General features: G+C 34.3%; 1 protein-coding gene across 2 annotated transcripts in view; it reads right to left on the reverse strand.

The window, feature by feature from the left end:
• LOC133534795 (1-phosphatidylinositol 4,5-bisphosphate phosphodiesterase classes I and II) overlaps positions 1 to 13,618 on the reverse strand; it is a 97,311-nt gene that overhangs the window by 40,385 nt on the left and 43,308 nt on the right. For both annotated transcript variants that reach the window (XM_061874071.1, XM_061874070.1), the window contains exon 4: positions 11,006 to 11,139. In XM_061874071.1, the coding sequence (XP_061730055.1) occupies positions 11,006 to 11,139 (134 nt within the window). The remainder of the gene's footprint in view (positions 1 to 11,005; positions 11,140 to 13,618) is intronic.

Consider the following 13,618-nt stretch of genomic DNA (forward strand, 5'->3'; position numbering starts at 1 on the left):
TAAGGATATAGGTTGTTCATGCGGAACAGATGTCGATGACTCATCCACAATGGTTCTATATTGCAAATTTTCCTCCATCTGATTTATTTGCATTGACACATTTTGTTTTATGGAACTAGCATTATCGTTTAAGGTTGAGTTATGATGTTGTGACATACCATAAGGTCCACTGTCTGCTTGTAAACACCAAGCACCCCTTTTTACGTTAATAGTGGACAAAGGAATATGCGGTGGAGAAGCATACCTATAAGATAGTTGCATTTCATTCCTTAAATCCTCTATCTGGCCTTTCGTGGCATAAGTATCCTTTATGGTGTTAATTTCAGCCTGGATCCGCAGTATGTCCTTTAAAAGCTTGGAACAGTCAAGATGATCAAAAGTCAATGGGGGTAGTTTTTCAAGCTGGTGAGCCACGAAAGTCGGAATTATATCTGGTTCCGTTGCTTTAAAAACACGTATTATATCACGAAGGTCCCTTTGATCCTTGCCTCCGCCCTTTCTTTTAATATTCCGCTCATTTGTAGGCAGAGCATCGAATAACAATGATTTTGATTTTTGAATTTCATCAACTGTAAACGACTTTTCACATATTCGCACTAAAGTATCTTCGTCACTTATTGAAATTTTATTTTGAATGTATGATAACATTTCGTCAATAATAATATTGCACGTATTGCACTTTAAAGTGTTCGATAACATTTTTAAACGACACAGCGGTGACGCGTATTGAAAGCAATGCGCGCACACGGATGAGCGCTCGCGCAAGACTGCCTACATAAACTACTATTAATCATGTGTCGAAAGATGGCAGTAAATTTACTGTAGCTACAAAATTTTCTTTGACAATCTACCTCTATTGCAAATTAATTTTACTGAAAGCCCATCTTGAACTATGCAAAATAAGAACATTGCGATTTTGTCGGTGAAATTTTGCGTATATGTACATAGTTAACATACAATCTTTTTTTTAACCGACTTCAAAAAAGGAGGAGGTTCTCATTTGCTTTGCTTTGCTTTTTATTTGTATCTATGTTACTCGATATCTCCGAGAATCGTGAACCGATTTTCAATTTTTTTTTTTTTTGTTTTATAAAATGTAAGGAATCGATTGTTACCCTTACTTTATTCCTTTTTGGAAGTTAAAAAATAACATAAATTTTGAAACTTTCAGGTACTGTATTTTGTTATCATTTCCATATATTATTATAATATCCACATTATTGCGTTAAATTGCTCATTTACTATCTATTTTACTATATTTTGTCATAAAATTCAATGGGCGTTTTTTAACCGACTTCAAGATTTCAAAATGTATTTCTTTTTTTTTTTTTTTTAATGTTTGTTACTCCATAACTCCGTCATTTCTGAACCGATTTTGAAAATTATTTTTTTGTTTGAATTTATATATATACAGATTAGTCCCGTTTTTGTCAAAACTCAGTTCTGATGATGGGATCCATGAGGAATCGAGGGATATAGTGATTTTTGTATTTTCTGTAACAAATCAAGCATTTACATTTTAAAAAGTGACATTTGATGAAGTGGAACTGCTGATGATGATCAGAATGGTACTCTTCAACGACGCATAGTACACGTTTGGCGATTTGTCCTCTTCGCTGTGTTTGTTAAGCAAATTAGATTTTCAAGACAAATTTTTGACAAGTTCGAGTTCTGACGATGGGGTCCATGAGGACTCGAGGGAACTCCTCAAATTTTAAAGGCATATATATAGTGATCGTAGTATTTTCATTAACAAATCAAGTATTTACATTTGTAGAAGTGACATTTGATGAAGTGGAACTGCTGATGATGAACAGAGCGAAACTCTTCAATGATGCATAGTTCACGTTTGGCAATTTGTTCTCTTTGCCAAGCAGTTAGGTTTTTATATTTCTATCCTATTTAGTTTTATTAATAATTATCTGGTGCTTTATTTCATGCATGGTGTGAAATAATTTATCTTAAATATAGTCGAATACCCTATTGCCAGTATCTTACCAGTCAACCATAGGGCAAATCTGAAATGTGTCAAGGTGGGTGCAGTGGCAAATAAAACATGTTACCTCCTTCTCTACATAATTAGGCGTAGGACGCTGTCTTTTTAATTTCATTGTATGAAATCTAAAATCAACAATAATCGTTCTTTCACCGGTCTCCCTCATTGAAGTCTTATTCCTATTGTTGTGTTTGACATTGTCTTTTACATTATTGTTAATTGTTACCAATTTCATTGTTTTTTTATTTATTATTATTATTTTTTGTTTAATTAATGATTATAATTGTACTTATATTTGTATGACTTGTCAAAAGTGCTTATTATTAAGCCTACTTAAATAAATTATTTTTGAAGTTGAAGTTGAAGTTGAATTCGGTTTTTTTTCTTAAAAATTATATTTTTCGTTGTATGTCGAAAAAATCACTGTCCCGCCACTTTCATAGACAATTACTCCAATTACACTAAGGTTTATAATAAATATACATAATGGATATATATATAGAGGATTACTATAACTAACGTATATTTTACAGTAATTAAGGACATTTTTTAAAAGTGGAATCCACTATCGGCACCTACAACGAATAATAAAAACGCCCTTATACACCAATAAAAAACTTTAGTACATACCGCGTAGCCAACATGTTAATCGTTAACGCTCCGTAACTATCACTGTTGCACTAATATGGAAGAGTGATATAGAGATTACGCTACGCTACGGAACGTTAACGCATATCGGCTACGCGTTGATTATAACATTACATAAATTAAGTCACAAAACATTTTAACGTCAAAGCAAAATCCGTCTAATCCCATCCAGTCCAATTTCGGTAAAAGTTTTAAAGTATGACAGCGTAACGCTCCAGGGCAATAAGGAATGAGCTTTCGCAGTCGGCCGGCCAAATCGCATTACTGGATGCGCCGCACCGGCAAACTTGACCGTAGCTCAGATATTGGACAGGTAACATCTTTACTGAATCGAAACTGCCCTTTCTAGGGTTCCGTAACAGATGGGTGCCAAGCGAGATCCTTACTAAACCTCCGCTATCCGTCAGTCTGTCAGTGTCAATCATCCTGTATCTCCTGAATCGTAATAATTCGACAGTGGATTTTTTGAAGAATTTATTTCTATAGGCATTAACATATAATGTATCTGTATTGGCATAATTCGGTTTTAATTGAAGTATTTTATAACAATATAATTAAATTAAAAATACAAAACACATGATTTAATTTTATTCGATAAGTACGTTGGCAGGTACTTTTCCAAATTTAAATAGTCCAAGATGCACTTAACAGGTGTTTGTTTTTCATAATATTACAGGGTTTTAGGGGTCCCTGCTGTAAATTAACAGTTATTAGTTATTAAATAAAATATGAATGAACAAAAAATACAGAACGAGGATATATATTTCATTATACGTTTGAAATATCTAATGCTCATGACTATCATTCTGAAATTCTAATATTCAAGCGTCGTTTACGTCAATCGTAGATTCGTAGCATAAAAACACAATTTTATAAGATTTGTTGAAGATAAGAAAAAGCCGGTTATGTCATGTCCTCATAATTGATGATTAAGTAATACAAACAAACAATCCAATGTGTGACATCGCCAAACATAGCTATGACATTATGTTCGCCCAAGTGTGCTAACATTGTGGAGGATTGATTTAAAAGACAAATATTTTTTTACCGCCAATTATCGAAGAATCAAATATTATGCTTTTTCAACTCCAAAAAGCAGGAATAACTTTTTGAGTAGGTAAAATTAAAACCAAAGCTGATACTCGCTCAGTGGATCAAAAAGATTTTGGCGCAGGAGACAAGATACGGTAATTTACGCCAGTCAAATACACTTCATAAGTGTAGTGGCAATGTGGTATGATGGTTTCATCAACACGATTTTTCTACGCCGTCATTTATTAGACGAGCAATATTTTTAAGCCCATTTGTACTCTTACAATCTCGACGAAATTTACAATAGATACTATTAGAATTGATATATGTATGTAGCCGGGTTTCCAGAAAATATTTAATGGAATTTTACATAAAATATAACATACTCCTGTATTCATAATTTACGATCTGAAAATCTTAATACATAATTTCAACTCAATCCGACTACCGGAAAGAAACATGTGCTAACACTGATTATTCACAAGATATTATCATCCTGTACAAGTTTGTAACAATTTTCATTGCCAAGTAATAATTTTTATGACCATCGTTTTCAATTAATATGAAATTCATAGTTACGAAATTAAACTCAACAGTGTCAAATGATTAGTTAAATAGTTAACTTTCTCTCAATACGACAATGCCGCAAATGTCTAACTTTTAACAAATTCCGATTGCAAACGGTCACGGTCGTGGAGTTAGGTTATGGCCGATCCTCGGTCACATCACACCACCTAGCGATTTTACTACGCAGTTTGAGCCTCCTAAAATGTCGTATGTTTTCGAAAGTTTCACTGCATAATTTATTGAGCCTTATGCATTACTTTTATAAATAAATACTTAAATAGACCAGTTAGTTTAGGATTAGGCCAACCGAGTGAGTTACACTGAAGATTAATGCCAAACGCATGTGGTCTCGTCATAAAATTGCCAGAGTGAGTATGTTATTTTAATATAACTCTTGATAGGCTCAAACATCCAATTGAAAATGTGGGCACACACGCAAAATGCCTTTAAGGGCCGGCTGATAAAAAAAAACAAAAATTTATTCTGCAAGTAGGCCTCAATGGCTCTTTTACAGTACATTTCGCCAATGCAATAAATAAGAGTCTATAACTAAAGGTATTCCGGAAAAGGAAGGAAATAAATAAGACTGGAGTAGCGCAGTATTTTTATTTTAACAAGGTATGCGTAAGCCCAAGTGTGCCAGAAATCACTTCAGCGTCAAAAGTTTCATTAAGCTCATTTCGTGATCCATCATACGAGGAAAACTGTTATCGCTGTTGTGTTGTTATGGTTTCGTGGGCGAGCGAAATAAAGTTAATTAAGATTAATTAATGAAAGCAGCTATTTGATTACAAATCGGTATCAAACATGCGATAATAATGAACCAAAATAAATCATTATTTCAGTATTGTATATTTTCGTTTTCGTGACCGTACATATCCTGTGAGCTTTTATTAAGGCTTAATATGGTTTATTTTTAAAAGTTGCTTTATTTATTATCCTTAGCCTATAAACGTCGCATCGTTGAAATACATAGCTGCCAAAACACAGAGCGACAACCATTTATATTTACGTATTAAACGCGTGACCTGAACAAAACAAAAGTTTAATTTTAGGGCAATATTATACACACAAGGGTATACAATACACCCGTTATTACTATTGGCTACAAATATTATACTCGGCGATCCGCCTTGGCTATTGTGAATTGTGACCCAGTAGCCCGCGACATTAGATGCCAAATTTGAGACGCACATTTTAACAAATTCGCTGAAATACGCCGCAGTAAAGTTGTCAAACTGGACTCCACTCGGAGTGATTAGCTATTTACTAGATTGAAGCCAGATACGAGTTAATAAGAAATACAGGCTATGTCCATACATATTTTGTCGCGTTTCTATTCCTAATCATTATTTAAGATGGTCTCTAACGCCAAGCTCATACTCGTGTATTACTGGAATGTATCTTTTACTGAACTTCTGATGATTCTTTTAACTGAGAATCTCGCTATCTCTCTCTTCACAACGTGAGCAAGCTAGTTTCAAAAATTTGAGGCTACGTGTTTATATTATTTACTTGTCTTTAAATGTAACATTTATTTTGGCTCAAGTTCGTGAGCCATATATAACTTTCAATTCAACACTTAACATGTACCAAAACAATGAAACAGACAATTCATAATGCTTAAAAATAAATGAAAAATAGAAAAATTCTCAGTCTCGGGTAGGGTTGCCAACCGTACTATATTATATAGTATTGTACTATATTTTCGCTCTCTGTACTATATACTGTTGAAAAAATATATAGTACGCTAAAATACTATATTTCCGACATCCTTCTAATTTGTTCAAGATCGATTATCAATTTAATTCTAATCAAATAAAATTATTTCAAGTAATAAGACAAAATGGCGTGAGGAATGCAACAGGGCTGACATAAATTTAATAAAAGTGAGCTATTAAATTGTCATAATATTCAGGATGAATGTACTGAATCGTTGTCTCATTTTATTAAAAATTAGACATTACTAAAAAGTGCACAAAGCTCAATAAAAAATATGAATTTAAACTTTAAATAAATATCGTTATTAAAAAGATTTTTTTTTTCTTTTTATTATTACTGGGCGTATGAGATGACGAGTGAGCAGTTTTACTTATATGACTAACTCATTTAATTAGTAATGATTGTTTTTCTGATGAACATTTAGGTAAACGCGCGTAAAGCACTGATTTTATCTTTTGGACTGCTAAAAATGGTAAGTTTGTATTACACATATCCTGTACTTCAACTTTAATAAACTACATTTTTGTTATTATAAATTTGAATTTAGTTATTTGAATGAAAGTTAGACGTAATCAATTTTCTCCAGAACTAACTTGAAAACAAGTGACAATTTCTCTGAAAATCGACTTAATTTCAACGAAATTTTGATACTTAAACAATCTACAACATTTGCTAAAACTGTTCTTATACATCATTTTGTATAATTTACTACCATAGTTTTTTGATGAATTTTTAAAAATTGTCCCTTCTCTTCACATATTACTGGGGACGCACGCTTGCGACCTCATTATTAAAAGGCAAGATGAGAAGACGTGCTAATAGAAACCAATACTTGTTATTTAGATATTACGTAACAAAAGGAGTACAACGACTAAATCTCTCAATTTTACATTTTTGCTCTAAAATCGTTACCATAACTCATCTCAACAGAGTGCTAGTAAGTATGATTAAACGTATATTACACTTATGTTAAGCATTTTATCTAAAAGTACTATATTTTTTTGAAATGTACTATATTTTTAATGCCTTATTCTGGAAAATACTATATTCCACCAAAAAATAGTTGGCAACCCTAGTCTCGGGTGAGACTCGAACTCGCAACTCCAAGATACCATCAGCCCGCCGCTCTACCAACTGAGCTACCGAGACTTACCCGTTGACAGCGAACATTTCCACCATATCATTCATGTAATTGAAAATAGCTTTCATCTACTGATTTACCACCAATTGACGTTCAGTTTATCTTGTAATTAATAGGTATGTATAAAATTTGATTGTTTTGTTGTTTATAAACGAATGACAGCAAAATATTCGGTTAAATGAGCGATCAAGATATTTCGGACATGCCACCTCATATTCGCGAGTTCCATGCGGTTCCTGAATACATCATAAGGGAGATTATAATGTGTATATATAAAAATAAAACAGTGTATTTATCTGTACATAATTAGGCTTAATGCCCCCTAACACTCGTATGATCCTTTTATAAAATTCACTTTGTTCGTTTAATAAACTAACTCTCGTTATGTAGCAGTCACATCTACTATTTAACACATACTGGGTCCCAAATAATATATCTATCTGTAGGTATCATTTCACAATCTGGACATAAAATAGTCATCCGCCCCTTGATTACAAAACTAGTCAGTGATTTCAATGTTTAAAAATATACAGCCGTTGAATGAAATCGTTCATGTAACATAACAGATATTGTATGCGTGCAACAAGTTTTATACAATACTTTGAAGATACAGCAACGTCCAATAATGTAGGTTGGTACTTATGAAAAATATTATACATTATTTAGATCTCTCTAAAACATGAAAATGTTTCAAGATATGTGATGTATGTTAAATTAGAAAAGTTCTTTAAATTTTAAATGAACTGATCAAGATACAAAGTAGTAAGTATAAGTCAGAGTAAACAACAGCAAGGGAGTCAGAACGCATACACTGTATTCCATTCAATCTAAACTTTCCACATTCGTTGGCAGATATTCCTAGTTCGAGTTTACAATACGCTTTCAATAGAGCACTATCGCGTGGTGCAGTACGATGTACGATGGATTTATTTTGTTCTATACAGACTACGCAAATGCTGGTTTAGAAGTTTAAACTAGGAACCAGGCAGTGCAGATAAGTAAAAATATCATAAGTTATTACTATGTCATGTTTAACGAGCCATACTGCTTTGCACTCGAAGAAGTAACTGAGGAAATAAAGTAACCGGTCAAATGCAAGTTAAACTTGTACATGGAACGTTCCGAAGTATGACAATCTTTTATTACCCGTTCTGTTATAGTAGTTTATGTGACTGCTACATAATAAAAGGCATTAAAATACACGAGTGTGGGTTTATGAAACGAACCAAGTGAGTTTCTTAAAAGGATCACACGAGTGTTTAATGCCTAATTATGTACAGTTACATACACTATTTTATCTACACACATATTATAAACTTTCTATATTATATATTCACTAACCCAAATTACAGCCAACGTTGGGGCATCGTTGCTCTCTTGGTGGAACTCGCGGATATGTGGTGGCGTCATCTAAATATTTTATCGCTCATTTTACACGAAACTTTTGCTATAGTTACTTTCAAAACAACAAAACATATTCATTTTATACATGAAACTAATTAAAAGATAAACTGTACGTCAAATGGCAGTAAATGAAAACTGTTTTGACACATGTCACGCATTCGTAGTTTTTTTTTTAATTCAGAGATATACTAGAGACGGGGCCTATTTCTTTCCGTATCATTCGATACAAACTAACATGCGATATATGTCAGAATTGTATGCAATTCACATTTCATTTCGAACAAAAAGGCATCTCGACTGATATTAGAATAGAGGTCAAATCGAATAGCTTTTTTTTTCAGAGTTGTTTCAAATTTGAATGTCATAACCAAATCGATTTTGATGTAGTTATGAAGCAATTACAACATTATCACAGATAAGAAATTTGTTGTAACAAAACAGTTTATCGTAATGTTGGCCATTATTTACGGTTTTTGAAGGCATCATATGTGTGTAGTTTATGATATGTGTATTGTGTGTAGATAAAAGTTTAAACTTTCTACCTATTACGGTTCATGAGATACTACACCCGCTTCAAACAGACGGACGGAGGCTTGATACAGAATCCTAAAATATGTATCAATAAATATTTGTTAAAGAAAATTAAACTTGATGGTTATTCTGTTTCACCTACCAAATTGTATATTTTACAAAAGTATCATTCGTCGCTTCACCTCTCAACACCAGGATGCACTCACGTCAACCTGTCAACGGTTTCGCAAATACCACATCCACGTATCTCCACACTGACTGCTATAAGCGTACAGCTCCTTTCTGGATGCAGCAGGTGCTGTAACCATACCAACCGCCCTTACAAAATATTCCCTCGCTCGACTCACCGCTGGAGGGTGATTAGAACTTATAATCTTGTTACGAAACGGTTATAGATATTACGATCTGTCTGTCAGCAGTCGTCATCTACATATTACGTCACAGCAACAGGAGGAGGGGAGGAGGGTCATGCCAAATGTGACAGTACATGTTAAAGAGATAGGAAAAAGCATGACAAGGAGGAAGGGGGAGGGTCCAAAAACTCGAAATTTTTTGTGACGTAATTAATGGATGACGCCTGACAAGAGTGAAATTCCTTGTCAATGTCACTGTTAACAGGTGAGAGATCATATCCATAACGTTTCATTACAAGAAATAACTATCTGAATATGCAGTCGCGTCAAACTTACATAATATCTGATCCGCTTAGGTTCGAACTCCGCGCTGACAAATTAGTCGTTGACGAACTCTATTACCTATACGTACGGTAATAATTTTACAGCCTATCTCTGATATCTATGAATACACAGGAAACCGGAAGACGTACCAAACCCAGCATCTGGGGGCACGGCAGTGCCCCCGCCACGACGAGCCAAGCGAAGCGCAAGGACACTACCAACCTTTTCTCGAAGCGCTTCGTCGCTATATTGAACCCTCAAAACTTGGGTTTGGATAAACGAAACCACATAAACGAAATTTTCGGGATAAGTGGTCTATAAGGTACTTATTAAACATATGAAGTTTCAATTGCATAGCTCTTATAATTTTGATTTCATTGAAGCCCCGATTTCGTCACTGACTCACTGATGAACATCAAAATTTTTAGGGTACTTCCTGAATTCCGAAAAAGCTGAAATTTGGTATGTAAGCTAGTATTAGTACACAAAGAACAAAAAAATTGTAAAACTTGGAGCTTTTACCGCCCAATACCTTAACCTAGGGGATGGAAGTTTGTATGAGACTTTCGCAAATTTTGATGCTAGAAGTCTGAAAATTGATATAAGGACACCTTGATTTAAATGATAAAAAACATATTTCAGGATTTTTAGTAAATCACTCCCCACCTTTTGAATTAGGGGGATGGAACTATGCAACATAGGTAATAAGCAACAACCATCTCGTCAATCTGGGGTCCTTTTAACAAAAGCTTGTAACACTTTACAAGCCATCCGTTACAAGCTTTCAAGAACACCATTCCATTTTTGCGCAAATTCACATCGTGCATCAAATCCACATACCTCTGAGTATACAGATTAATAGTTTAGATACGTTTTACTACCGTTTGGTAGCTATAATATTTACTCGTCTCTGGATACCTCGGCTACCCAGGGCACTGTCGTCAGTCAGGGAAAAGCATCTACGGTACAACTCATTCAATGTAAAAATTAGCCGAGTACTTTAGCAACCTTTAAGAAGTTTGAAAAATAGATTAACTACAATTTTTTTAAATCTGGAGACCAGTAATCCTAGCTTTTGACTTTTTGCTATACCTACTTATTAATAGGTAAATAAATATAATATTAATATATAGTAATAAATAACAATAATTATGAAGGTTGATACAGTTTGTAGACCGCTAGGCAGGCGGCATTCATCTTCCCTAGCGATCAGCAAATAATTATGACAATTAAAGTTTAAATTTAGTCCCCTAAAATAATTAAAAGAGTAATGGTAAGGTTACTTACTTTTTAACGAGTATTTTTCCAGACTTGTCTGCTTTAAGAATAATCTTGGTGTGCATCTTCTCGAGAAACTTGATGGTGGGATTATTGAGCTGATTCAGGTTGTATGCCAAAGCGAAAAGCTCTTCGGTCCACATCTGTCAACAAAACTAGATTTAAATAGTCATATAAAACCTGCATTCATTTGTAAATAAACGGAAAGGTATCGAAAATTATACCTACATAAGGGGGGGCGTGAAGCCAGCAAATTAGAAGGAAATAAAAAATTTGGCTCGCCGCGCCTAACTTGCGACGGAAGATATGGACGTCGCGCGGGTTTTTTTTACCTTTATTTCAAAAACTCTAAAGCTTTTTCTTCTAAGCTTACTTCTGAATATACTTCTTTTAAAATTTTGCCCGCAAGATCCCTCTGTATATCACTACCTAGCTAATTTATACTAAATAACATACTATGGTATCATTATACAACTGAAAATAAATGAAAATTAGATATGGAGATTGTCTTTTCTATCTAGCCATATTAACCTTTTAAGGTTTTTGTTGGTTGCTGCCCTAGTTTCTGTGTGAACAACATTTTTCATACAGGGTATAAACCCTTGGTTAAACCGTTCAATATATAATAACTACTATACGTTTGCCGCCTTTCTTCTATTCTAAATGTTGCCTACGAGGAATATGAAGGATTTTAAATACCAACTAGGCTAGGAGACCGTAAAAATTGGTAAGGGTATAATAATAAAATCTGTTATTCGTCAAACGGATAACACACGTGCCGGGCAGAAGAAAAAATCGATGTTAATAACATCTACGTCAGAAATCATCCCATTTATTCTAATTTTGGTACGGAACACTGAAATATTTAGCTCGTCTATCAATCTTAATTGTTGATATCGCACCGTTATACACATACGCCGACGTCTAAAGACGACGCTGAAAGCGTGGTATATCAAAATCGGATTTGCACCTGATCCGCTGCCAAGAATAATATTTGTGACAGGCTGAACGAATAAAAGGAAAACCGGGAGGCAGGTGAATCCGAATATATACTAGAGTTTGAAGTTGCGCTCATTACTGCTACACGGTGCCAGCACTAAGGAGGCACAATGTTAAAAATATAATACGGTGCATTTTATACGACCTAAATAGTGAAAATGCGCTTACAGTGCACATTTTAATGGTTACTTTTTCACAGTGATATTAATTCTAATATTGGCGCACACAGTCAGACTCATTATGAAAAACACTTTCGTGCTATCATATAAATTTAAGTTTAAAACTCCAAAACGTTCTGGAAGAGATACTTTACGAGCATATTGGAATACTCATATTGCCTTTTCTTGCAGACTTGTTCACAATTCGATGATATGTAACAATCTTTTTTTGGGTTCGTTTTGTATTAAACGATTTTAAATTAAAGAGCCAAACATCAACACAATGCTTTACTTGTCCTCAACATGAGACGCTGTAATACCTATTTAGTTGCAGTTAACAATACTAATTTCTACTGGTATAATCCGCAGCAGATACATATTTTATTTCAGAACGTAAAAGTATGTCTTAATAACAAAACTTCCGTGAGGCACAGACATATTAAATATAAAAAAACGGGTCACTCACGGGTCTAACGGGTCGGTACGAAGTGAAACATGACGAGCGTTTTTCGACTTAAAATACACGAGTGACCTGTTTTTTAATATATTTAAAAGTATGTCTACTAGAAGTAAAAAGAAAGCCAGAGAACGAAGGCCAAATGGGATTTTTACTTTGTACATTTTACTTTTAAACGTCACAGCGTTTGTCTTCGCCCAGTCAAAACTCGTGAAGTTTACTCTTACCAGTCAGGAATACACACACAGAAAAAAATACATCAGACTTTTACTACAGTGAAATAGTAATTTGCATTTCAACAGTCAACACAAGTCTTCAACAAATTAAATAAATTTACGTGTAGCAAAACTCCTACTTTAAGTAAAACTTCAGACTCGAGTTTCGATTGTTTTGCGAAACACGGCGTGATTGGTGGAGTCGGACAAGAAACTCAAAGCCTCGGCGTGACATATCGATTAAATGTCCAAAACTCGCATGCTAAGAATGATGGAGCGATATAAAAGTTTTTCAATCCCAAAGTATGACAAAGAACAAAACTGAAATGACAAAAATGTTCTTCAGCGACTGACTTACGCTTGACCATCGTTAACGCAACAGCGTAATAAATATGCTCCGTAAATTATAGAAACGGCGCGTAGGCAGACTTATGATTACTAAAACGATGCGTTTATTGTGTTAAGTAGGCTAAAATAGGCTACCATTAATGTCTTCTAGCAATTTGTACCACGAAAAGTTATTGCCCTCAGGTATGCACATTTCAACAATCTCAATTACCTACTGTAGATACGTATGATCGGTAGGAATTAAATATCTGGTTGGCCACCTAATGAAAGTATAGCATTGATATCATCAAACGGTCTATATTTGCAAATAACTTAAAAGCTTTGAAGCAGAACTAAATATTCATACAGTCGCGCCGCCTCTGAGGTAGGTACCAAAACTAGATGCAGAAAATCGATTTATGGCATTATGAAACGTTCCACCAATTTTGGGCTGTCGTTGGGTGTG

The sequence above is a fragment of the Cydia pomonella genome, chromosome 2 (genome assembly GCF_033807575.1).
Source record: "Cydia pomonella isolate Wapato2018A chromosome 2, ilCydPomo1, whole genome shotgun sequence".
Lineage (NCBI taxonomy): Eukaryota > Metazoa > Arthropoda > Insecta > Lepidoptera > Tortricidae > Cydia > Cydia pomonella.